At 62.9% G+C, this 21,644-nt stretch overlaps 2 protein-coding genes across 6 annotated transcripts in view; both read left to right on the top strand.

Moving 5' to 3' along the window:
• Positions 1–12,403, top strand: part of CBFA2T3 (CBFA2/RUNX1 partner transcriptional co-repressor 3) — a 58,641-nt gene extending 46,238 nt beyond the window's left edge. For 3 of the 4 annotated variants that reach the window (XM_036832503.1, XM_036832502.1, XM_036832500.1), the window contains 6 exons: positions 672–895; positions 3,500–3,585; positions 4,172–4,370; positions 4,800–4,868; positions 5,141–5,331; positions 6,591–6,890. In XM_036832503.1, coding sequence (XP_036688398.1) covers positions 672–895; positions 3,500–3,585; positions 4,172–4,370; positions 4,800–4,868; positions 5,141–5,331; positions 6,591–6,890 — 1,069 coding nt within the window. Of the gene's footprint in view, positions 1–671; positions 896–3,499; positions 3,586–4,171; positions 4,371–4,799; positions 4,869–5,140; positions 5,332–6,590; positions 6,891–11,857 lie in introns of those variants that run through there. The other variant, XM_036832501.1, reaches the window with a different exon arrangement.
• A 1,898-nt stretch (positions 12,404–14,301) lies between these two features.
• PABPN1L (PABPN1 like, cytoplasmic) lies at positions 14,302–17,769 on the top strand. Of its 2 annotated transcripts, XM_036832507.1 has the most exons (7): positions 14,302–15,110; positions 15,524–15,662; positions 15,971–16,038; positions 16,540–16,646; positions 16,743–16,830; positions 17,328–17,470; positions 17,600–17,769. In XM_036832507.1, the coding sequence occupies exons 1-7, from the start codon at positions 14,862–14,864 to the stop codon at positions 17,637–17,639; spliced, it is 834 nt and encodes a 277-aa protein (XP_036688402.1). In that variant the 5' UTR covers positions 14,302–14,861; the 3' UTR covers positions 17,640–17,769. The 2 variants fall into 2 exon arrangements, with proteins under 2 accessions (XP_036688402.1, XP_036688403.1); XM_036832508.1 differs by lacking the exon at positions 16,743–16,830 and having other exon boundaries at positions 17,328–17,652.
• Positions 17,770–21,644: the final 3,875 nt, after the last annotated feature.

Here is a 21,644-nt window from a genome sequence, read left to right as displayed (position 1 = left end):
CTGGGGGGACGGTGGAGGCCCGGCTCTCTCCCTACCTGACTCCTGAGAGCTGCGCTGGCGCCGAGGCTTAGCGGGCGCCCCAGTGCCGGGGCTGAGAGAACGCAGGCCGACACCACGTCGCGTTCTGTGGCAGCCGCTGCTGGGTTGGTCACGTTCAGCCTGAAGTGCAAGGCCACTGAACAGGCTGAAGCACCGGGAGGCCGCCCTGTCTGGCTGTGGCGGGTTCTCCTGAGGACTCGGATGCCCCGGGAGGACAGGGGCGGAGGCAGGACAGACACTGCCTGGCCGGCATGCCCTGGCTATTCCCTTCGTGCTGGACGTGCACCCCGAGTGTCCAGCAGCCCAAGGTGCCCAGGTGCCTGGGCTGGCCCTCACTGCTGGGTCATAGCGTGGGTACCTGTCCTGCTGATGGGGGAGGGTGCCTCCCCCACTCTCTCCAAAGAGGCCCAGGCTTCCTGACCACCTCACCCCAGGAGCCCCAGAGGAGGAGGAAGAGGGGAGCACGGGGCCGGGCCCCTAGCGGCCGGGTCTGATCTCTCCCGTTGCTCACCTCGGTCTGTCTCCTCCTCGCTCGCTCGCTCGCTCTCTGCCCGCGCCCCGACCTTCCCCTCACCCCTCTGTCCACGGATCTTGGCCCCGTGACCACTTTCCCCCTCTGCTCTTGGGACCAGGACCAAAGAGAACGGGTCAGACCGTGACCCTCTGCACCCGGACCACCTCAGCAAACGGCCGTGCACCCTGAGCCCCGCCCAGCGCTGCAGCCCCAGCAACGGGCTGCCCCAGCCCACGCCGCCTCCGCACTACCGCCTGGAGGACATGGCCGTGGCCCACCACTTCCGGGACTCCTACCGCCACCTTGACCCCCGGGAGCTGCGAGAGCGCCATCGGCAGCTGGGTGAGCGGCGCGCTGCGGGGTTCACGCGTGCGCCGAGTGGAGGTCGGGGGCGGGTGGAGCATCCGGGGCTGCCGTGTGCACGTGAACGCTGGCGCTGCCCGGCCACGTCTGTCCGGGGAGGATGGACACTGAGGACGTGGGTGCAGAGGAGGGATTTGCGCCCAGAAGCCTGAGGGCAGGCTTTCCCGGGGGGGCAGCCCGACACCGCCACCCTCAGGACCAGGAGGGCCCCTCCCCATGGCAGGTGGGCGCCGTGGCTGCATAGGTGCCTGTCCTGGGGGCTCTGCAGGGCCAGGTATGGCATCTAGAGCCGCTCGGGATGCACTGGCAGCCGGGAGAGATCCGGCATGTGGGGGGTCCCCACGTCGTGGGAGTTGCAGCCCCTGCCTCCAAGGCCCAGGCGCCCCGAGGGAAAGCAGAGGCACCACTGAGCACACACGGCCGGTCCTGCTACACCAAAACACCAAATCCGTAGAGGGTGGTCCATGCAAGAACGAAGGAGATGAGGGAGGCTGGGCGCTGGGGCAACACCCCCCGGGGGCAGGACTGCCTGGTCCTCCGAGCTCCCCCAGGTGTGCCCTTGGGCAGGTCACGTGCTCTGCATGCCTGCTTCCTCCCTGTTGGCTGGGTCTAAGAGCAGCCCCGCCTTCACGGGGTGAGAGGGGGTTAAGACCCAGCTGTTACTGGTGGCGGTGTGGCAGGTCCCAGTGGTCCTCTTGTTGGCATTGTATGTTTTGCTGGGTCCTAGAAGGCAGCACCCCTATGTGTTCTGACACACCTGTGTGATGTGTTAGCATGCCCACATCACAGATGGGGAGACTGAGGCCCAAAGGGGTAACGGACAGGCCCAAAGTCGTCTAGCTACCACGACTGACCTTCTGACCTTCCTCTGTGCTGGGTCAAAGGGATGAATAGGATTAGCCTCCACCCCAGGGACCCCCCCCCCAGCGTTTTGGTGCAGGAAACCTGGAAACAGCTGCCCCTGAGGCAGAGGCCCAGGGCACCAATGGTGGGCCCAGAGGAAGGGTCAGCAGAGGCCTTGCCCCTGCCTCCTCCCCCCGGAAGCTTCCAGGGCCCGGGCCCAGGCCCGGGCAGCAGGTGACAGCGTCTGGCTCCCTGCAGCCGGGTCAGGCAGGTGCTAATTCCCACCCGCTTCTGCTAACGCAAAAATAAACGCCAGCTGTCAGGCAGATCTCAGCCACTATTTTGGTTGGGGCGTTGGTGCAAGCCCCAGCTCCTTGGGCAGCAGGGCAGGGTGGTGGACGGCGGGCTGTGGCTACTACCTCCCACCTCTGCTGCAGTTTGGGTAGGCATTTCAGGTTTGGGGGCTAAAAAAGGCCTAAGTAGACCCCAGCCCAGGAAGCATGGGCCGTGCTGGGTCACAGTGGGCGTGAGCATATTCGGTATTTCAAAAAGTGTAGGAGGAGCTGCTGTGAGGAAGCCAGACGCTGTCCCGCTGGCGTGAATTTCTCAGCTCGCAGTTGTTTGTTTTGTTTCTGATTATGGGGTGTGGGTACCCCATTGTTTCAGTCTCTGGAGCTATACCAGCCAGCAGCTAAGGGCACAGCCCCAGCTCCAGCCGACCTTTGCTTTACTTTACCTTGCTTTGCTTTGCTTTAACATGTCCCTGTAACCAGCCTCAGTTTCCTCATCTATAAAATGGAAATAACGGCAGAACCCCTCCCCGCCCCACACACGGTTGGAGGTTGAGGCAGGGATGAACCCGTAAAGCCCTTAGCACAGAGCCCTGCTCCACACCCAGGGCTCTCCCCTCCATCTCGTCTCCCGGGAGTCTTATCACACCTCCGGGAGGCAGGCAGGGTGGGGAAACTGAGGCCACAGGCAAGACAAGGGGCCCAGGTCCCATGGGGAATGAGTGTCAGGGCTCTGGCTTTTCCCGCCCCCACTGTTTCCCAGGAGACCACACTTAGACCCGCTCACCTGAGACCCAGCAGATAAGCCGGATCGCTCCTCTTACCAGGCTGGAGCTCGGCCCAGGGGATACAGAGGTGAACAGGCCACACTGGCCCTGCCCTGGGGACTGACACAGTCTGTTGGCAGGACTGAGAATAAGCAAAGAAGCACCTATAATTACTACACAACCAGAGATACATGGGGCTTAAGGAAGCCTGAGAGCCCAAGGCTGCTGAGGAGGAAGGAGCCTGTGACCTGTGCTTTGAAGGATGCACAGGAGTCCAGATAGCTCAGGGGAAGCAGTAAAGTATGGGTGAAGCCAGGCAGCCACAAGGAGGCCCTGAGCAGTGGGGAAGCCCCTTGACTGAGGTCTGAGGCCACTATGCCAGCAGCAGGGGGCAGAAAGAGAGTGGCTGGATTTGGAGGTGGGGGAGGGGTGGCCAAAGCGCGGGATGGGGACACGGGTCTCTTCCTCCGAAGCATGAGTAGAGGCCAGGCCTGTTCCTGAGCCCCCAGGGCAGTGGGCAGACGGTCAGTGCCCAGGGTTCTCTTCCTCACCTCTCCACGGGAAGACACAGCCCGTGGGCGGGGCCTGCGGCAGGGGCGTGAGTGGGGGCGGGGCCTGCGGCAGGGGGCGGGGGCGGGGCTTGATGAGCGGGGGCGGGGCCTGAGCATCAGCTCCCTCCGCAGCCGTGCACGGGTCCCGGCCTGAGGAAGTGATTGACCACAGGCTCACGGAGCGCGAGTGGTCGGAGGAGTGGAAGCACCTCAACAACGTGAGTGTCCAGGTTCGGGCCACGGGGCGTTGCAAGTCCCAGGCGCTCTGCCCAACCTGCGGGCGCTGCGGGGGCAGGGCTCGTGTGCGCCCCCTTGGCCCTGCGCCCGCCTGTCTAGGCTCGCCCGTGCGCTCCTGGTCGGCCCCTCAGCACCTTCCCTTCTAGGGCCCCGCGAACCGTCTCCTGGAGAAAGGTCCCCTGGCCGCGGGGGTGGGACCCCTTTAACACCATTTTCAGGGTCATCCCTGCCCCGCGTCCTTTTGGGGAGGGGACCCCAAGAGAAGGGTGGTCCCCGGAGCGGAGCTAGCCCGTCTACTTCGCGGGGCAGATCGCACCTCGAGGGCTGCAGGGAGAGCCCCAGCCCTGGGTCTGGCCAAGCCTCCCCGCCAGTGTGGTGCCCCAGGCGCCTCCCCAGCCCCGCCCAGCTGCTCAGGTGTTTTTCCGGGCAGTGGAGGTGGGTTTTCAGGCCGCAGCCTTGAGCCCTCTTGGGCAGGCCTGGCGGGCGGGCTGGCCGGGCCCGGAGTGTGGGACAGTGTCCCGGCTGTCCTCGTCATGGAGTGGCTCACCCGGCCCCGCGTGCCCGCAGCTCCTGAACTGCATCATGGACATGGCCGAGAAGACGCGGCGGTCGCTCACCGTGCTGCGCCGCTGCCAGGAGGCCGACCGCGAGGAGCTCAACCACTGGATCCGGCGCTACAGTGACGCCGCCGAGGACAGCAAGAAGGGCCCCGCGCCCGCCGCCCGGCCCCTCGGCAGCTCCGTGGGCGCTGAGGGCTCTCAGCTAGGTATGCTCTGTGGGCGCGCGCGGGGCACCACTGGCCACGGCAGCGCCCTCACACGGCCCTGCAGTGAAATAACACCCAACACCGTGTAACCTGGAAAAGAGGGGCCGCCTGCTGCCCAGACACTGCCTGACCCGCTGGGAGGCCCAGCTCTCGGTTCCGATAGGCCAGGGGCCCGGCGCTGGGAGGCTCCTGAATGATGACCGTGGAGACGCAGAGGGGCCAGGCTCGGCCCAGCTCCCAGCCGAATCCAAAGCCCATCGGCTCCCGAGGGTCTCCTTTCCTGACATCACCCTGCTCCCCCCACCAGCAACTGATAACAGGGTTTCCACCATGGGTACCTTGGGGGCCCCCAAGATCACACACCCTGCCCCCATGGCCCAGTCGGGTGGGCCCTGTCCTGTGTGTGATGCTGGCCTTCCTGCGTTTCAGATGTCCACCGGGAGTCCGTGCCTCGGACCCTGTCCAGCTACATGCCCGAGGAGATCTGGAGAAAGGCTGGTGAGTGGGGGTGGCCCGGGGCCCCAGACCCTCTCGCCCTCCCCGTCTGCGTCTGCGTCTGCATGGGGGTCCCTGCGGGCGCTCCTAGGCCTGCTGACTCAGAATGTGGGCGTGGGCCCAGTCCCCGCCCTCCAGGGGATGGTCCTCTACACTACAGTAGAGGGCGGGCTTTGCAGGTTTCCCGCGCGACCATTCGCGCCCCCGGGGCGGTGGGCAGGGGAGACCCGTCTGGGCCGGTCCAGGTGCCGACCAGCCGGGGGCGTCCTTTGCAGAGGAAGCGGTGAACGAGGTGAAGCGGCAGGCGATGTCAGAGCTGCAGAAAGCCGTGTCTGACGCTGAGCGCAAGGCCCACGAGCTCATCAGCATGGAGCGAGCCAAGATGGAGCGGGCCCTGGCCGAGGCGCGGCGGCAGGCCTCCGAGGACGCCCTCACCGTGGTCAACCAGCAGGAGGACTCCAGCGAGGTAGGGCCGCCCGCCCGCCCCGCCCCCCCCCCCGCCCCCGCCCCCGCAGTCCAGGGCCGGAACCCCACTCTACCGCCTCCCGGTCACGTGCTTCCCAGCCACGTGACCTTGGGCAGCCCCGGGGCCCCTTGACCCGGCACGGCCTGGTGAGGCAGGTCCTGTGGGTGTCCCCATTGTACAGGTGTGGAAACTGAGGGCTCCAGAGGGTAGATGGCTCACCCCAGGTCACTCTCTAGGAGGTGGTGGGGCCGTTGTTTGAACGCTGGCAGGCTGGCAGACACCAAGGCCCCCTCTAAGCTGTGAGAGCAGAGGCAAGCAGTGGGGCGTGAGAGTCACCGTGCTGGTACCTGCGCGTCCACTGCGTTCTCTCCTTGTCTGAGAAGGGCTTGGACGGTAGAGAGGTCAGGAGGAGGGAGAGGCTCTCTCCAGGGATCCTGGGACTGTCCTCGGGGAGGGCACTTCTCCAAACCCCCTGGATTCGTCTGTGCTGAGCTGGCCCCGAGGAGGCAAGGGGAGCAGGGACACAGAAGGACAGCCTGTGGTGCTTCAGGCCGTGGACGTGCGTAGGGAGGACGGTGGGTGTCAGGGAAGCCCGCTAGTGGTACCGTCCGTCCGAGCAGTCCTTGAGGGAGTGAGCCGGCAGGAATCTGGGGAGCAGCAAGGGTGGGGCGGGGGGCCTGCCTGCGGAGCGTGGCCAGCAGGAGGCTGTGGGGGCTAAATGGGCGCTTGGGCCTTTCTCCAGGGCGGTTTGGCTTCCCCACCCCACAGCCTGGGCTGCTGCCTCCGGCCTTTCGCTGGAATCCCCGCCCACCTTCTGCTCACGTGGGCAGCTGGGGTCGTCGCTTGTTACAGAAGAAGGGACCAGAGGCCCAGTGGTAGGGAAGGGCGGGACCGCGGCAGCTGTGGCTGAGCAGCCCACCTCTTTACTCCGCCAGGGCTGCCACGTCTGGTATCGGAGCCCTGGCGAGGCCAGGAGGGCTTCCCGGAAGAGAGGGAGGGGGCTGTGGCCCACCATGCACCTGTCCAGGGTGGGCTGGAGTTGTGGGAGCCCGTCCCCCCAAAATGGCCCAGCTGAGGGGCCGTGTCTGCAGAGGGTCATCGCAAGCTGGGGTTTTTCTCTTCTTGCTCGGTGATGTCGCGGCTGGGTCTGAGCAGGTGTGTTTGGAGTGTGTGCTTCCCTGGTCTGCAGCCAGGATGGGTACTCTGGGGAACTGGGGGGCCGGCCCGGGCCACCTCTGACCATGCCCCCTCACATCCAGAGCTGCTGGAACTGCGGGCGCAAGGCCAGCGAGACGTGCAGCGGCTGCAACGCGGCCCGCTACTGCGGCTCCTTCTGCCAGCACAAGGACTGGGAGAAGCACCACCACGTGTGCGGCCAGAGCCTGCAGGGCCCCTCGGCCGCAGTGGTTGAGCCAGTGCCCGGACAGTCCGATGCCACCCCAGGCCTGGGCCCCTGCCTGCCCCCGGCCGCCACCAGCCCCAGCGAGGCGGGCTCCACGGGGCCCTCCCGCCCCGGCTCCCCCGGCCCACCCGGCCCGCTGGATGCTGCGCCCCGCTGACCTGCCCGGACCCGGTGCCCATCCACCCACCCGGCCCCGCCTGGCCCGCTAGACGCGCGCCCAGCCCTGGGAGCCGACCTGGGAGTCACTGCTGCTACTGCTTCTCTCCAAAAGAAAACACAGAACCAACAAGACTGCATCAATGCAACTTCCTCAGCTACCTGACGATCACGCCTCAGCCTCTTCGTGCATCCTCAGAAACCACCCGACGAGCTTTAGGCAGCCGGACGGACGCCGGCCAGAGGTGACCGGCTCGTCCACACCCGCCTCTCCCTCTTTCTCTCTCATTTTTCTCTCTTTATGACTTTCACACACTTTATCTTCAATGAAAAAATCTAATTGTTTGGTGGCTTATATTTTCATTGAAGAATTTTGGGGGGCTGTTTGGCAAAAGAGCTACTCAGAAATGGACAAAGAAAACTGGGGGGTTTTTTCCCCCTTCCTGATTCAAAAGGGAAAAAGAAAACTGTTCTTTTATAGCCGGAGATCTGAGCCGCTGTGTCACTGAAACCACCCCCGGGGTGTGTGGCCGGTGCAGTGAGGACGGTTAGAAAGATGTCAGTTTCAGACTCAAGAAGTAATTTTTGGTTTCAGGATTTTTTTTTTTCCTTTAATGTCAAACTGTTTGGCTTTAAGTAGAAATCCAAAAAGTTTTTTTAAAAAAAGGTAAAGGAAGCACACCTGTAAACTACCTTGCCAGCTAGCCAGCCAAGGACGCCGGACACACCTCTGCTCCAAAGGAAATCCAAAAAGCAAACACAAGAAGTCAAAATCCAAAATTTTTTTGTCACTGCCAAAGTATTTATTTCACTGTTTTACTCTACGCCTGGGCTTGTTCAGATGTCGGTCTTTTGCTTTGATTCTGTTCGGGGGGGTTGGGATATTGGGGTTTGAAGTGTTTTGTCCAACAAGAAGCGACTTCTTTCTCTTCAACTCGACAGCAGCACCTCCGCCGGGGCCGGGTGGGGTGGGCAGCTCGGCCCTCGGCACCCACGCGTGCATGCCGGTGTGTGTGTGCACCCGGGGCACGCCCAGCGTGCGTCTGCACACGTGCAGGGAGGGTACCTCGTCTGTCCTCACTCCGTCTGTGAATTCCCATCACATTTCATTCTTTCCATTTGTGAAAAAGAAGTGCTCACATGTCCTTCCCAGAGGGAACATAATTCTGAGACAAAACTGTGGCAATCTTTTGGGTTGATTCTTGACTGCTTTTCAAAGCACGAGGAGACAGCAACTGCGCCTTCATCTGCTGCTTCTCGTCGTCCGCCTCTACCTCTGCTGCCCGCTCCGAGAAGCTCCCGCCCACCTCGTCGTTCCGTCCCAGCCCCCGTGTCTCCTGCAGCTCCACACTTTTGCAGAAAAAGGAAGAAAACGACAAAGAAAAGCAATCCGCCCTCCCCGCACTTTCTGGAGACTTGATCAGCTGTATATAACCCTGCATTTTTGTCCAGCTGTTCCTCAGGGGATGTTCTCTCCGAAATCCCCCCGCCAAGCCTAGCCCTGTCCCCCCACCCCACTCAACTCCCCCAGCGATCTCAAGGAGGAAATAAAGGAATAAGGAAGTTCTGATCTGTACCCAGTGGGAGAACAAACAGCAAACACGGTCTCCGATCTGTGTTTTCTTGCATGGCTGTAAGGAGTTCCCTGGACTGGAGTGCAATAGTGACCAGCTACTGAAACCGGGTGCCCAGGGCCCCCACCGAGAGGCAAGAAATCAATAGTCTGCGATAATGTGAATGTATATAGTCCTTGCAGAGGTCCAAATGATGATATTCATGATGATGATAATAAAGAAGAGATGTTTGCCAAATAAAAAAAAATTAAGAGAAACCATGGAAGTATGTAAAGTTCAGGAACTAGGTTTTCAAAGAAAGCTGAACTGCGGTCCTACGGGGAGCAATGGGTTTGTTGATCGCTGTTACTTTTCAGAGTGGTAAGAATTCACCCTTTGAGTATTGCCAGGAAGGATTCCATCGGTACACAGACCAGGTGCCATCCGAGCCCCACCTGGCAGGAGCCCTAACTCTGACCGTCGAGCTAGACCTATCTCACCCTCCAGAAAGCTCCCGGGCTGCCTGGGGCTGCAGGGCTGCCCGCCTCTCAGAGGCTCACTTCTGTGGGTTTCAGAAGACCAGGGGCCGGGGGGGATTTGGGCTCTCGTGAGGCGGCGGGCGCCCACCCGTCATGTTTCCAGTCTGCTTTCTCTCTCGCAAGACTTGAACCTGTCAGAAGGGCAGTTGTGCACGTGCTGTGACATAGCCCCGCCTCTCCCCTCGGACTCCGTTCCCACGAGGTTGTGCTGGTGGAGGGTGGCGCCCTGGGCGCGCTGGGGTGTGGGTGCGGAGGTCTGAGGCCCTGAGGTCAGGACTGCGGGGTGAGTGCTGGCTGGGAGGAGCTCGCCACCTGCAGCCCCGCGGGTGTGCTTTGCCAGCCTCTGTTCCTCTTCCGCTCGCAGGGTCCCCTTTGAGGACAGGCAGGCGCGCCAGGGCTGGCCAGCTGATGGCATCGGGCCAGACAAGCCCGCAGGGCCGGACCACAGGCTGAGGGTCCGAGGTGGGGACGGCCCGTCCCACCCCAGCTGCTGGGAAGAGGTCCCTCAAGCCAGCTAGGAAAGGCCATCTTCCCTGTGTGGCCCCCATACCTGTATCTCATATACCAAGACCTGCCGCTGGCCGGGGCTGCAGAAGCCTGGCACGAGGGGCCGGCCAGAGGCCGACAGACGTAGCCCCTGCCGGCAGAGAGCGTCCGCAGGGTCAGAGGGTGGCAGCCGGGTGGGCTGGGCGGCTGGCAGCGAGGAGGCTGAGGCCCAGGGCGGGTGGGAGGGGTGTCCCCGTGGGCGCCGAGTCAGTGGATGCCGGGTGTGGGCTGGGTCACACGAAGCAGGCGGCTCCTTCCGTCCAGGGCCCCTTCCCTGCTTTGGGAGCCGGCATGTCTGTTGGTCACTGTGCGCAGGCCGTTTGGCCAGAGAGCTCACAGAGAAGGCAAACTCCCAATGAGTAGCTCTGGTCAGGCAGTAGGGGGGCAGCCGGAGCTGGAGTTGGCTGGTGGTCTGTGTTCCCCCTGCCTTTCTTATGCAAAGAGGGCGTCTGGACAAAAGGGGTCCAGTTCAGAGGCCGGCCTGCCCTGCTACCTCCTGAGCTTATGGGCCGTCGATGTGCACGTGAGGGTCTCCTCCCCAGCGGCTGAGATCGGACACGCTGGTGAGCCCAAAGCTCTGTGAGATGTGGCTGCTCGCAGACCCTCCCTCCCCCCCAAGTCAAACCGAAACGGCAGCATTACCCCGTTCTGAGGCCAAAGCAGGCCAAAGCGCCGGCGGGAGGGCAGAGTGAGGCGGGCGGCGGCCGGAGCTCCCGGCCCACAGGGCCGAGTCAGGGAGGATTCACAGGCTGGGACAGCGGATGCTGGCGCCTGGGCCCCCTCACCCCCGGTGGAAAGCCCCCTGACGTGGGACCCTTCGACCTTTCCCACCCCCTCCTGTCTCTGGCCTTTCTCTTAGGACGTGTCATTGTCGGCAGGTGGTGGTGTCTGGGGGTGTTCTGTTGGCAAAGACCAGTGCCTACCATTCCCCATGTGGAAGGCTGGCACACCCCAGACCCCGTCTGAATCACGAGGGCTCCCATCCCCAGGACCAAAGGAAAGCCTTGGGTGCTACCGGGGAAGAGAGGAGAGCTGGAGAAAGCCTTGGGGCCGGGAGAGTAAGGGCCGTAGTACAAGAGGAGCCGGCCTCCCGGGAAGGGGCCGCCCTGTGGGGTCGCTCATCAGGGCCCAAGAGGTCCAGTGGTGGAGGGACACAGGTGGGAGGGGGCGTTGCTTCTGGTTTCATCCCAGTGACACTGTGGAGAGGGATCAGGACAGGCCCTAACTTCCTCCTATTTGCCAGTTTTTCCAAATACATCCTCAAAATGACACCAAAGTCCAGTCCCTGGCACCACCCACCTTGCCCGTCCCAGCTCACTGTAGCGTGTTTGGCCATGATTCTGCCCATCCCTTCAGCCTACCCGCAAGTACTTATTGATTCTTTTATCAGTTCACCCTTCTGACCAATCCTGTCATCTCTCTGGCCGTTCATCCATCCACCCATCCGTCTATCTATCCATCCACCCATCCATCTGTCCATCTGTCCATCCATCTGTCCATCCACCCATCCGTCCATTACTCTATCCCAGCTATCATTTGGTCCCCCGTTCATCCTTTCACCATCCACCCGTCTGCACACCACGCATGTGTCTCCCATCTAACCCACACGACCACGCCTCAGTCCATCCCCAGCCAGAACTCAGTGTAGCGTCACCAACTCCCTCAGGGATCCAAAGCCGTGGGGGTGCTTTGGGTCCCCTGTGGCCTCGGCCACCCCCTCCCAGTGCCCCTCCCATTGGTCCAGGCCTGCTCCAGGGACAGATAAGGTTCAGCTGCAGACGTGGGCAGATTGGACCAATGTCCTAGCAACAGCTCTGGCCAGTCTGGGCCCGCCTAGCAAGTGTGGTGGCCGTGGGCCAGGAGAGACGCTGGTGGTGGCCCGCACAGCTGCTCAGGGGCCCTGTGACCGGGACCACCAGTCGGGGAGAGCACATTCCCTGGCAAGTCCCAGACATTGCGGGGTGGCGCCAGCCACTCGTCTCCTTGTCACCAGGGGTCACTGCCTGGAGAAGGTGTCCCCGGGAAGGGAGGGGCACGACAGAGCCCCGTGCTGGCCTCCCTAAGACACCAGTGCTCCTGGAGCCCCTGCTCCCAGGTGCTCGTGCTTGGCTCTGCCTCACGCCTATGCCCGTCTTCCATCCAGGGGTCCCAGATGCTGGAAATTACACCTCAGAGCTGGAGAGCTGTAGAAAGAGCCCCTGGCCAGGTTGGTGGGGTGGGTGTCCCTGTGGCCCTAGAGGCCCAGCACACTCTCCCCAGCCCCAGCTCTCCCTGGGCCCCTCAGCCCCACACCTGCCTGCGGGCTCCCGCGACCTATGGGGTTCTTCCAGCGCCCTCCACGGGATCACCTCCTGCTGGCAGGAGAGGAGGAAGAGGAGGATGCAAGGAGCCTGGATGCCGTGCACGGACGAGGCCCGGGGAGCCGGCTGTCTGGGCAGCAACCTGCACAGTCCCCGGCGTTCCAGAAAACTCTGGAATCTGCCTGCTTCCTGTTGCTTTTGCTTCAATTCAGCCGGACCCTGGAGTACCTCCCCAGAGACCCCTTACAGCAGTAACTCGACGTCGGGACTCAAGGGGAGCCTGGCTTTAAACGTTAGAATGAAGGACAAGAGGGGGCCTAGCCAGGCCAGCCTCCGGGCCGAGGGGCTCGGGCAGCGGGAGCTGGGGCCCGGCTACACGCAGCCTCGTGGGCAATGGATTGACTGTCCACTTCTTCTTTTTATGTGATTTTATTTTTTAATTCCCCCAAAGGGGTTGGACCGAGAGCGCTGGGTCATATTCCTCGGTGCCGGGCAGGGTCCTGGTGGCCGCCCTCCCCTGTCCCCCCATCTCTCTGTTCGCGGCCGCGTGGGTTCTGTGTCGTGGAATAAAGCCGCCGTTCGCCGTCACGGGCTCCGCCTCTCCTTGGGTCCCCGGCGACTCCGCCTGAGCCCGTTTCACACATTGATTCACCAGATTTGTGTTGGGGGGCTTTCTCGGTGCCAGGCAAGAGGGACAAGACCCTGCGCCACGGGGGTGGACGAACGTGTGGTGCAGGGTCGGGGCGTGAGCGGGACGTGGCAGGTGACCTCTGCCTCCTGAGTTCCGGCCAAGTGGGGTGAACTCTCAAAGGTTGTGTCCTCGAGGTGGTCGGGATGACCTCGGACCCCAGATGACACACTCGTGGCTTCAAGGGCCCGAGCCCCCCCCTGCCTGTGGCCATGTGGGCACCTCCCACAAGACCCTGAGGGTGGACACCTTGGCCCTGAGGAGCCAGGGTGTCCCAGACGTGGTGTCCCGGCTCACAGGGCAGGTCCCGCCCCCAGCGGGTGTGCAGGGCTAGGGCTCTGGGCTCACGGGCGGCCCCTGGGAGGAAAGGGGTGTTATTAATACTCAGGCCCAGCCTGGAACATGGTGTATTTTGAAAGGCGTCACTGGAAAGGCCAGCATGGGGGCAAGCCTGTCTGCACGCCAGGCAGCTGGCCGGAGCCCCAGCCGGGCCTGGTGTGTCAGCAGTCCCGGCACAGAGGGGATGACGGCGATTTTCCATTGCAGAGGTCTGAGCTCAGAGGGAGGCTGACCGGGCCAGTCCCGAGTCCAGCCGGCCCTTGGCTTGGACGCAGCCACCCTGGTGTCCCGCCTCCCACCTGGAGGTAGAGGGAAGGGCCTGGGCCAGGGGCCTTCCATGGGGTCTCGGCCCACAGGAGAGGGGGCCTGACTGCCCCGAACCGTGGGAGAAAGACCTGTGGCAGCTGTACTTCTGTCCTCATCCAGCCAGCCTTGGGCTGGGGCCCTGTCCTCAGTGCTGCCCTTGAGGCACTCTGGCCGGCCGGGGTGGGGGGGACCTGGGGACGTGTAACTTACACAAGTCAGACAGAGGGCGAGGCCCGGGCGCCGTGGCCACAAGAGGGAGATGGAGCAATCGGGAAGGCTTCCTGGAAGCAGCAGCACAGTGAGAATAGTGCCCCCTGGAGCCTCACACATGCAAGTGCATGAAGCTGTGTGCAGCCTGGGGAAAAGGGGGTGTTGCAGGCAAGGAGGGCCGGGAGCTGGGAGGCCAGGCCTGCAGGCTCACAGCCAACTCAGGCCGGCCCCTTTCCCTGCAGGGCCCGGGGTGGGGTTCAGCCTCCACAGAGGTGAGAACAGAGCCGGGAGGAGAAAGGCAGCCACGGCGTCCCCCACTTCCTTCCAGGGCGCACGCCTCGTCCCCCCATCCACGGCCCCCGGGGTTCGTTCACAGGCTGCAACTCTGCCTTCCCCCAACTCCACATTCCCAGGGAAGAGGCCCTACCAGCAGTGGTCTGGAGGGTGGGATGTGGGCTGGGTGGGCAAACGCGCCCAGAGGGGCCCCCCATAAACACGTCAGGAGGATGGAAAAGGAATGGCAGGAGCTCCCCCAAGACGACGCCAGGGCAAGAGGCCAGAGCAGCTGCTAGGGAGGACGGACGGAGGATACCAGGGCACCCAGGGGCACAGGCCTGCAGCTGCCCTCGGGGAGAGAGGAACTGGGCGGGACTTGACAGACTGCCTTCAGGCCCCCAGTATCCAGGCCTGATCTGCACAGAATTCACCATCGTGCCCTGCGGCCCGGGCAGGGATCCAGCTTCATTAAGTGGTTCCCACCTAAGAGCTGGCCCAGAATTGGGGTGGGGAGGGGAGGGACCGCAGGGAATCCAGGAGGGGTCAGGAGGAGGGACGGGACGTCTCTCCTTCTGGCCCAGGACCCTGCCCTGGCCTGGCCCGAGAAGCCGCTGACCTCGTGGCACCCCCCTAGCCCCCACCCCCAGACCTTTGTTCAAGTTGTTCCCTCCGCCCAGGCCACCCTCGCCTCGGCTCTGCCTGACCCTCCTTGAAGGCCGGCTCAAATGCCACCCCTTCCAGGAAGCCTGCTCTGACCCCCTGTGCCCCCTCCCTGCTCTGCACACTCGGGTAACTTGCTCACGTCTGCGTCATCCTAACTGTGGCCGGCCACTGGAGGCGTGACACAGGGAGGTGGGGGGACCTGCGACCCCTTAGCTTCCTGGCTCCTGCATCGTGGCGGGTGAGGCCGAGCTGTCGCCAGGAGGCCCTCCCGGCTCCGCCTCAGCTGCACCCTCTCCACCTGGAGTGTCCCAGAGGGGCCGGCCAGTGAGGAAGAAGGGCACCAGGGCGGGGATCCGGCTTCTGACCCCTCAGGGCCCAGAAGCCAGGATGGAGGCTCGGCCCCAGCTGGGAGGCCTCTGAAGCCTCTAGTGGGAACACCTGGCCTGGGGGAGGGCTTAAAGCCCGGGAGGGTGCAGGCAGGTGCCGGCAGCGCGGAGGCGAGCGCGGGGGCGAGCGCGGAGGCTCTGCCTGCCACCTCCTGCCCCATCCGCCATGTGGCCCTTCCTCAGCCGAGCTCTCTTCCCGCCCCCCACTGAGGCCTGGCTCAGCAGGGCTTCCTCAGACCCCGAGGCCCAGGGCTGGGGGGCCTGGAGCCGGGCCGAGAAGACCCCTCTGGGCCCGGGAGCTGGGGACGGGGAGGAGGAGGAGACGGGGGAAGCGGAAGAGCACGAGGAAGACGCAGGCTTCCTGCTGCCTCTCCTGGAGAGGGGGCACCTGGCCGAGTGCCCGTTACCTGACCAGGTAACAGCGGCGCGGAGCACCTGGTGGAGGCCGGCTGGGATCTCGGGAACCTGGGGAACCCCGTGCATGGGGGCAGGGGGACGGACGGCTGCAGCTCTGACCCCAGGGGTGAGAGGGCCAAGAGGGCCACTGTCCCCATGCCTGGAAGAGGGTGTAGGGACGCCCACCTGTGCACAGGCTGGAAAGGGCAGGGTGGCCTCTCCGCCCTGAAGGGGACTTTGTGTGTTGGGGGTGGATTACAGGGGCTTCTCTCCAGGCCCGAGTCCGTGTGGCCTTCCCTTTCCCCACCCCGGGGAGCCCCCAGCGTGACCCTGAGAACAGGCAGGGTCAGGCCCCCTTCCCCTCTGCCCTCCCTCCAGGGGAGCCTGGGGGCTGTCCCGCCTCCGGGCTCAGCCTGGGCCGTGTGCTGGCAGGAGCTGGAAGCCATCAAACTGAAGCTGTGGGCCATGGAGCAGGCCCAGCGACCGAAGCCGCCCGGGGAGCAGGGCCCAGAGGGGGAAGAGGAAGACGCCACGGCCCCGCTGGCCGGGCAGCTGCTGAGCCCCGAGACAGGTAGGAACCAGCGGGCCAGGCCGACCCCTTCCCTGGGCCGTGGCCCCCAAGTCCTCGGGCGCGAGGGTAAATGGGGATGAGCTGCGAGCTGCTGCAGGAAAAGTGTGGGCTCCCGGGGAAAGGCCAGGGTTTCCACGAGGTCTGGCCTGGCAGTGGGTCCTTCTAGATAGGCCCCAAGCGGTACTCTTCACCAAGAACCCAGGTGCCCCTCTTCCCCGAGGAGCGAGGACTGAGCCACCAACGTGAGGTGCCTGCCCTTAGCAGCTGCCGGGAGCCCCCTGCCCAGGGCAAGCCCCCTGGTCCTGAAGCCCCTCTCTCCACAGACAGCCCCACGGAGGCGGTGGAGGCCGATCACAGGTCCGTCTACGTGGGCAACGTGAGTGGGGGGAGGGGGGCGGGATGGGGTCAGCCCAGCAGCACCGGGTCTGCAGCCGCCTCCTGGCTGTGAGGATTAAAGGAGGGGACAGTATGGGTAGCAAACTCAAAAGCCACATAGGCCCGGAAGGGAGAAGCAGGAGGGGGGGCTCTGACGAGGGGGCTGTCCCCATGAGGGAGCGTGGACCCTCTGTGGTCAGGCCTGATTTCCCACTGTGGGCTGGGATTCGGGATTTCCACGTGAGATCTCCCAGTGGGCAGATGATTGGCAACGAGCTCCACTTGAAAAAGCCACGCGCCCTTTGCACAGGCCAGTCAACCTGGGGAGCTTCCTCTGGGTATCCAGTCCACTCCCCCGGCAGGGGTGGGGGGTAGAGGTCTAGGCTACCACCCTCACCCTGGGGCCCAATCAACCCCTCTCTACCAAGAAAACGTGCTGCAGGAGACCCTGGGAGGCAGAGGCCCCTGCAGAAGGCCCCCCACCAGGGTCCATGCCTGTCAGGTGGACTACGGGGGCACAGCCCAGGAGCTGGAGGCCTATTTCAACCACTGCGGGGAGATCCAGCGGGTCACCATCCTGTGCGACAAGTTCTCCGGACACCCCAAGGGGTCAGTTGGGGCTTCGGGGAGGGGCCGGGTGCCCGGGGGGCGGGCACAGCTCTGCGTGGGTGAGCGTGGCCCTCACCTGCCCCCGCCCTGCCCCAGCTACGCATACATAGAGTTTGCCACCGAGAGCTCGGCCCAGGCCGCTGTGGAGCTGGACAAGAGCGTCTTCCGAGGCCGGGTCATCAAGGTGTGTGTCCCCCACCAGTCACTGCGGAGGCCGGGGGGGGGCGGGCAGGGCTCTGCTCTGAGCTTCTCTACGTTAACCCATTAATCCCCGAGGGGACAGGAAAAGCAGGCACAGAGAGGCTGAGGCACCTGCCCGAGGACACGCAGCTGCCCCAGCCTGACCCTTCTCCAGTGTCCGGTGTTTGCGCACATCCGCTGGGTGGTGTTGGGGTACCTCAGACCCCAGTGGGTTTGGCCTGGGTGTAGCCCTGGGGAGGCTTCCTTCCTGACCCCCCCCTGCAGGAGTAGATGTTGGCTTGACAGGGGCTGGGAACAGGTTAAGATCTGATGCCTCAGGGGCCTGGTGGGTGCTGGGGCCTGTGTTCACCTGCCTGTGAGCCTTCAGCAGGGAAACCCAGGAAGGCTTCCTGGAGGTAGCTTTAGCCCTGGTCTCGGCCCTGGGCTGGGGAGGAGGGTGTGAGAACAGAGGTCTCAGGCGGACTCGGCCTTTGATTCCAGGTGCTGCCCAAAAGAACCAATTTACCAGGGATCAGCTCCACGGACCGCGGGGGCCTTCGGGGACACCCAGGCGCCAGGGGGGGACCCTTCCCTCACAGCAACTTCCAGGGCGGGGCCCGTTTCAGACCACGGGGGTGGAACCGGTGGGCTGGGCCCTGGGAGGGCGGAATCCTATTGGAGCGGGGCCCGGTGAGCGGGGCTCTGTTGGACCTGGCTGGGTCCGGTGGGCGGAGCCCTGGAAGCCGCTCGCCCCCCGGTCTCTCTCCGGGCAGGGGGCGCGGAAGGTTCTCGCCGTGGTATTCACCGTATTGAAGGGAGGGCCCGATTTTGAGAGTGGGGCTGCGGCTGGCTCAGGAGTAGACAGCCGTGCTCCTCGTGGGACCATTTACTCCGCGCAGAATAACTATCCGCCCCCCTTCCCTCGGCGGGAGGACGGCCCAGACCCCACGGCCGAAGCCACCGGTCACGAAGCAGGGCACGGGGTGGGCCTGGCACGCGGGCTGGTCGGGGCTTTGGAGGGCACCGGGCAAAGCTGCGGGCAGGTGAGGCCCAGGCAGCGTTGGGTCAACTTCGGGTCGGCATACTCAGGACTGTTCCACTAACGCCTTTTACAGAAAAGTAGAAATGTGTGTCTTACTGGTAAAGCATAAATTATTAAACTTGAATATTTTTTAAAAGCACATGGCAACAGACCGCCCCGCTTTATTCGCCTCACCTGGACGCTGTTTCCTCGGTGCACACTGTGCAGAGAAGGCGGGGGATGGGATGCGGCTGTGGATCCCAGACCCAGCTCTACCCGCTTCACTCCTGGCAGCCAAGCGGCAGCTTTGGGCTTTACGGCGTCACCGCCAGCCCCCGCGCCTCACCTCGGGTCTGGTGGCCTCCGGGGCACACACTCCCCCATGACGAGTGACACAGACGCCGCCTTGTGGGCCCTCACCTGTGAGGCCCTGCAGAAGGGTGCGCCCGGGGCACCTGGCGCAAGCCTGGGCCTCATCACACAGGGACGCAGAGGGGCTTCCATGGCGCTTCCATGGCGGGCGCCCTGCCTGCGCTCCTCTCTGTGGCAGACGCCCCGCTCTCTCCCTCCCTGAGGGTGCAGCGTGCTCTCTGCCCTCTGACTGCATTTGGAGTGGGGAAAGGAAGCTCTGGGGCCCAGCTGCAGACACACCCAGTCCTGGCCTTAAATAACCACTAAAAAATCTCAGCCTGGGCTTTTCTAAAGCAACCCTCTTTGCCTTGTACTTTTTTGATCATCAGGTCCTTAAGCTACCCACAGGTGGACGGTCCCCAGTCCCCAGTGTCCCCTCTCCAGCACCAGTGAAGTGTTTTCTCGGAAGGGCGCACCTCTGCTCTCCATCCGTGTGTCCATCTGGCCAGGTTCACACTCCCCTTGTGATCTGGGTCAGCACTGGCCCTTGTAGTGGGGTGAATGACAATCCCCCCAAAAAATATGTCCACATCCTAATCTCCAGTACCTGTGGATGTGACCTTATTTGGAAAAGGGGTTTTTGCACACGTGATTAAGCTAACGATCTGGAGATCAGATCTCCCTGGATCACCTGGGTGGCCCTAAACCCAGTGACACACACTGGGTACGAGACACACCGACACACGGAGAAGGTGACGTGGAGACAGAGGCAGAGACCGCAGTGATGTGTCCATAAGCCAAGGAACCCCAACAGTCGCTGGCAGCCATCAGAAGCTGGAGAGGCTGAAAAGACCCTCCTTCAGAGCCTGCAGAAGGAACCAGTCCTGCCGACACCTTGATTTCTGACTCTGGCCTCCACAAATGTGAGAGAATAGACTTGTTTTCACGTGCACACGCGCACGCGTGCGCACACACACACGCACCACCACCCGCCCCTGGAGAATGTGGGTAGGAGGGGCTGAGTGGCAGGGACCTTGCCAAGGCTGCTGGGTGGCTCAGGGCGGAGCCAGGCCTGGATCACGTGCAGTTGGGGGCTGCAGGAGAGGGAGGCCGTCCAGACGTAGTTCCTGGAGCTGAACTTTATGAAGCACCAGCTCCTGCCGCTCTGTACCTTGTGCCAGTCCCCTCCTTGGCAAGGATGTGCATTGGTCTTGACGCATTCATTGTGCAGTTTGCTTTTGTGTAAGGACCTGCAGACAGGCTTCTACCCCAAGGAACTGGTCCCTTTTCAGAAGTATCTTCTTAATCCCTTCTGTGTGGCCACTGTGAGGAGAGTGGGCCCTTGAGTCCCTCCTTTCCTGTGGATTTCAGGCCCAAGCAGCCCACGTGGGCGGCCAGGGCTCCGACCCACACCTTCTCAGCTGTGCCCAGAGAAAGCCAAGACACGCAGGATCCTCTTGCCCGTCTGGCCCGGGGAAGAAGGGAGGAGAAGGAATGCTGATGGGGAGGGAGGACAGAACTTCAGCAGAAGCACCTGGAGCAACAGCCAAGGGCTGAGTAGGGGCTGCATCTGATGGGGCTCAGCCCTGGGGGGCGGATGCGCCTGGGGTGGCAGGGGATGGGCAGGCAGGTGGCCCTCAATGAGGCTAGCCTCACAGTACAGAGATGCAAAAAGTTCAGATGAAACTGCCATCTCACAGTTCTGTTGGCAAAGCAAAGGCTAGGAGATTACGTCTAACCCTTGATTTTCTCAGACTTAAAATGGAAATGCTACCCAACAATGCATGTGAAAAACCTCAAATGTAAAACCATTATGGGTTGCTCTGGCTCCATCTACAGAAAAACCCAAATAGCAGTAGCTTCAACTAGATAGGGGTTTCATTTTCTCATTTTAAAAAAATGCTGAACATAAGTAGTCCAGGGCTGGTATGTCAGCAAAGACCCAGCCTCCTTCTAGCTTTCTGTTCCCCATCCTTAGGGGATGAATCTTGCCTGCATGCTCTCAAGATAGCTGCCTGAGCTCCAGCCATCACATCCAAGTTCCAGGAAGGAAGAAGGGTAAAGATGAAGGTACTGCCAGCTGAATCCCCCTTTTAAGTATCCTTGCTGCAAGTGCGTCCCAACACCATCCACTTACATGCCATAACTACCTACCCTTGCGAGGGCAGGAAGTATATTTTGTCTAGCCAATTGTCCCCAATAACACTAGCGTTCTGTTACTAAGCACACAAGGGAGAATGGATGTTGGCTTGGCAACCTGTAGTCCCTGCCTCAGCCATTACTCAGGCAGGAGAGATTACTAAGTAAAAGCTCAAGCAGAGAGCTGAGGATGGACTGTGGGGAGAAAGCGTGTGTGAGGGTGGCCTGCATCAGACCAACACCTGCTGCTCGCACTTCTCAGCCCTCTTCTAGGTCTTGCAATTCCACCTGTGGCAGGCGAGGCAGGGCCGGGGGGGAGCCCGGGACGCGTGTCTTTAACACACACTCTGAGCTGTTTTTTGTTCGTTTGTTTACTTCTGTAATCCTGTGCCCGTAGGAAAGGAAGGAAACCCGAAGACAAGCAGAGCAGAGTGCATCCCGATTCCAGCCCTGGGCCGACGACGCTCACAGCTCACAGCCTGCCCGTTCCTGGCGGGTCTGAGCCACCCTCCCACCTTCCTCCTGGTCAGAGACCCTCTCCACAGTGACTGAGGGGGCGGGAGGGGCTCGTGGTGTCTTGGGGTGCCTGATCAAGGAAGCCAGCCACGCTGAGACCACACAGAGCAGACTGTGGAGGTGGCTCAGGCCCAGGAGGACCTCTTCCACTTCAGAGACGCCGTCACCAAATGACAAAGTGCACTAGAACCTGGGTCACCTGATCCCAGAAGGGGCTGTGGCCTCAGTCACGGTCAGTTACTTAGAACTGTGATCAACCTTGACTGAGCAGGCTTCTGGGGAAGCAGCCCCTCCTCACGTGTAAGCGCCCCTTCCACAGCCTGCCCAGGGGCCCGGGGGTCAGCAGGGAAGGGGGCTCATCTCCCAACACCCACCTGGCCCTCGGGCCATCAGGAACCTCAGGGCACTAACAGGCAGGAGGGGACCCTTGGCGTTTGCTCGTTCGATGCCCAGCAGCAGCTGACGAAGACGCTGTAGTTACACGGTCTCGGGAGGGTGGCCTCCCAGGGCCAGGCAAGACCAGGAGGAGGAAGGCCCCTCCCCCCGGGGGCAGGTGTGCAGGCCGTCCCATGTGCCCCTCTAATCCGGCTCTGGGCACAGAAGGCCGACCCCTCCAGATTTGCCCACCTGCTGAGCCACTGGAGGGGGCGGCCGGCCCACGGGTCCTCTGCCCCTCCCTTCGCAGCCTCTTTTGGGCTCCGAGAGCTCCTGCCACCCGGCTCCCCCTGCCCCTTCGTGCCTCGTGGGGACAACAGCTCCTGCTCTACCTGGTCCCTGATCTGCTCTGTCCC

Source organism: Balaenoptera musculus, chromosome 19 (assembly GCF_009873245.2).
Source record: "Balaenoptera musculus isolate JJ_BM4_2016_0621 chromosome 19, mBalMus1.pri.v3, whole genome shotgun sequence".
Lineage (NCBI taxonomy): Eukaryota > Metazoa > Chordata > Mammalia > Artiodactyla > Balaenopteridae > Balaenoptera > Balaenoptera musculus.
The sequence above is the reverse complement of the archived record's forward strand: the minus strand, read 5'-3'. Positions and strand labels throughout refer to the sequence as shown.

What these genes read in the sequence shown, in the direction of transcription:
- PABPN1L (XM_036832507.1), top strand. Translation starts at nt 14,862, where the DNA reads ATGTGGCCCTTCCTCAGCCGAGCTCTCTTCCCGCCCCCCACTGAGGCC. An exon ending in GCTGCTGAGCCCCGAGACAG is followed by an intron (nt 15,663 to 15,970) that starts GTAGGAACCAGC and finishes CTGGTCCTGAAG; the next exon opens with CCCCTCTCTCCACAGACAGC. An exon ending in TTCTCCGGACACCCCAAGGG is followed by an intron (nt 16,647 to 16,742) that starts GTCAGTTGGGGC and finishes GCCCTGCCCCAG; the next exon opens with CTACGCATACATAGAGTTTG.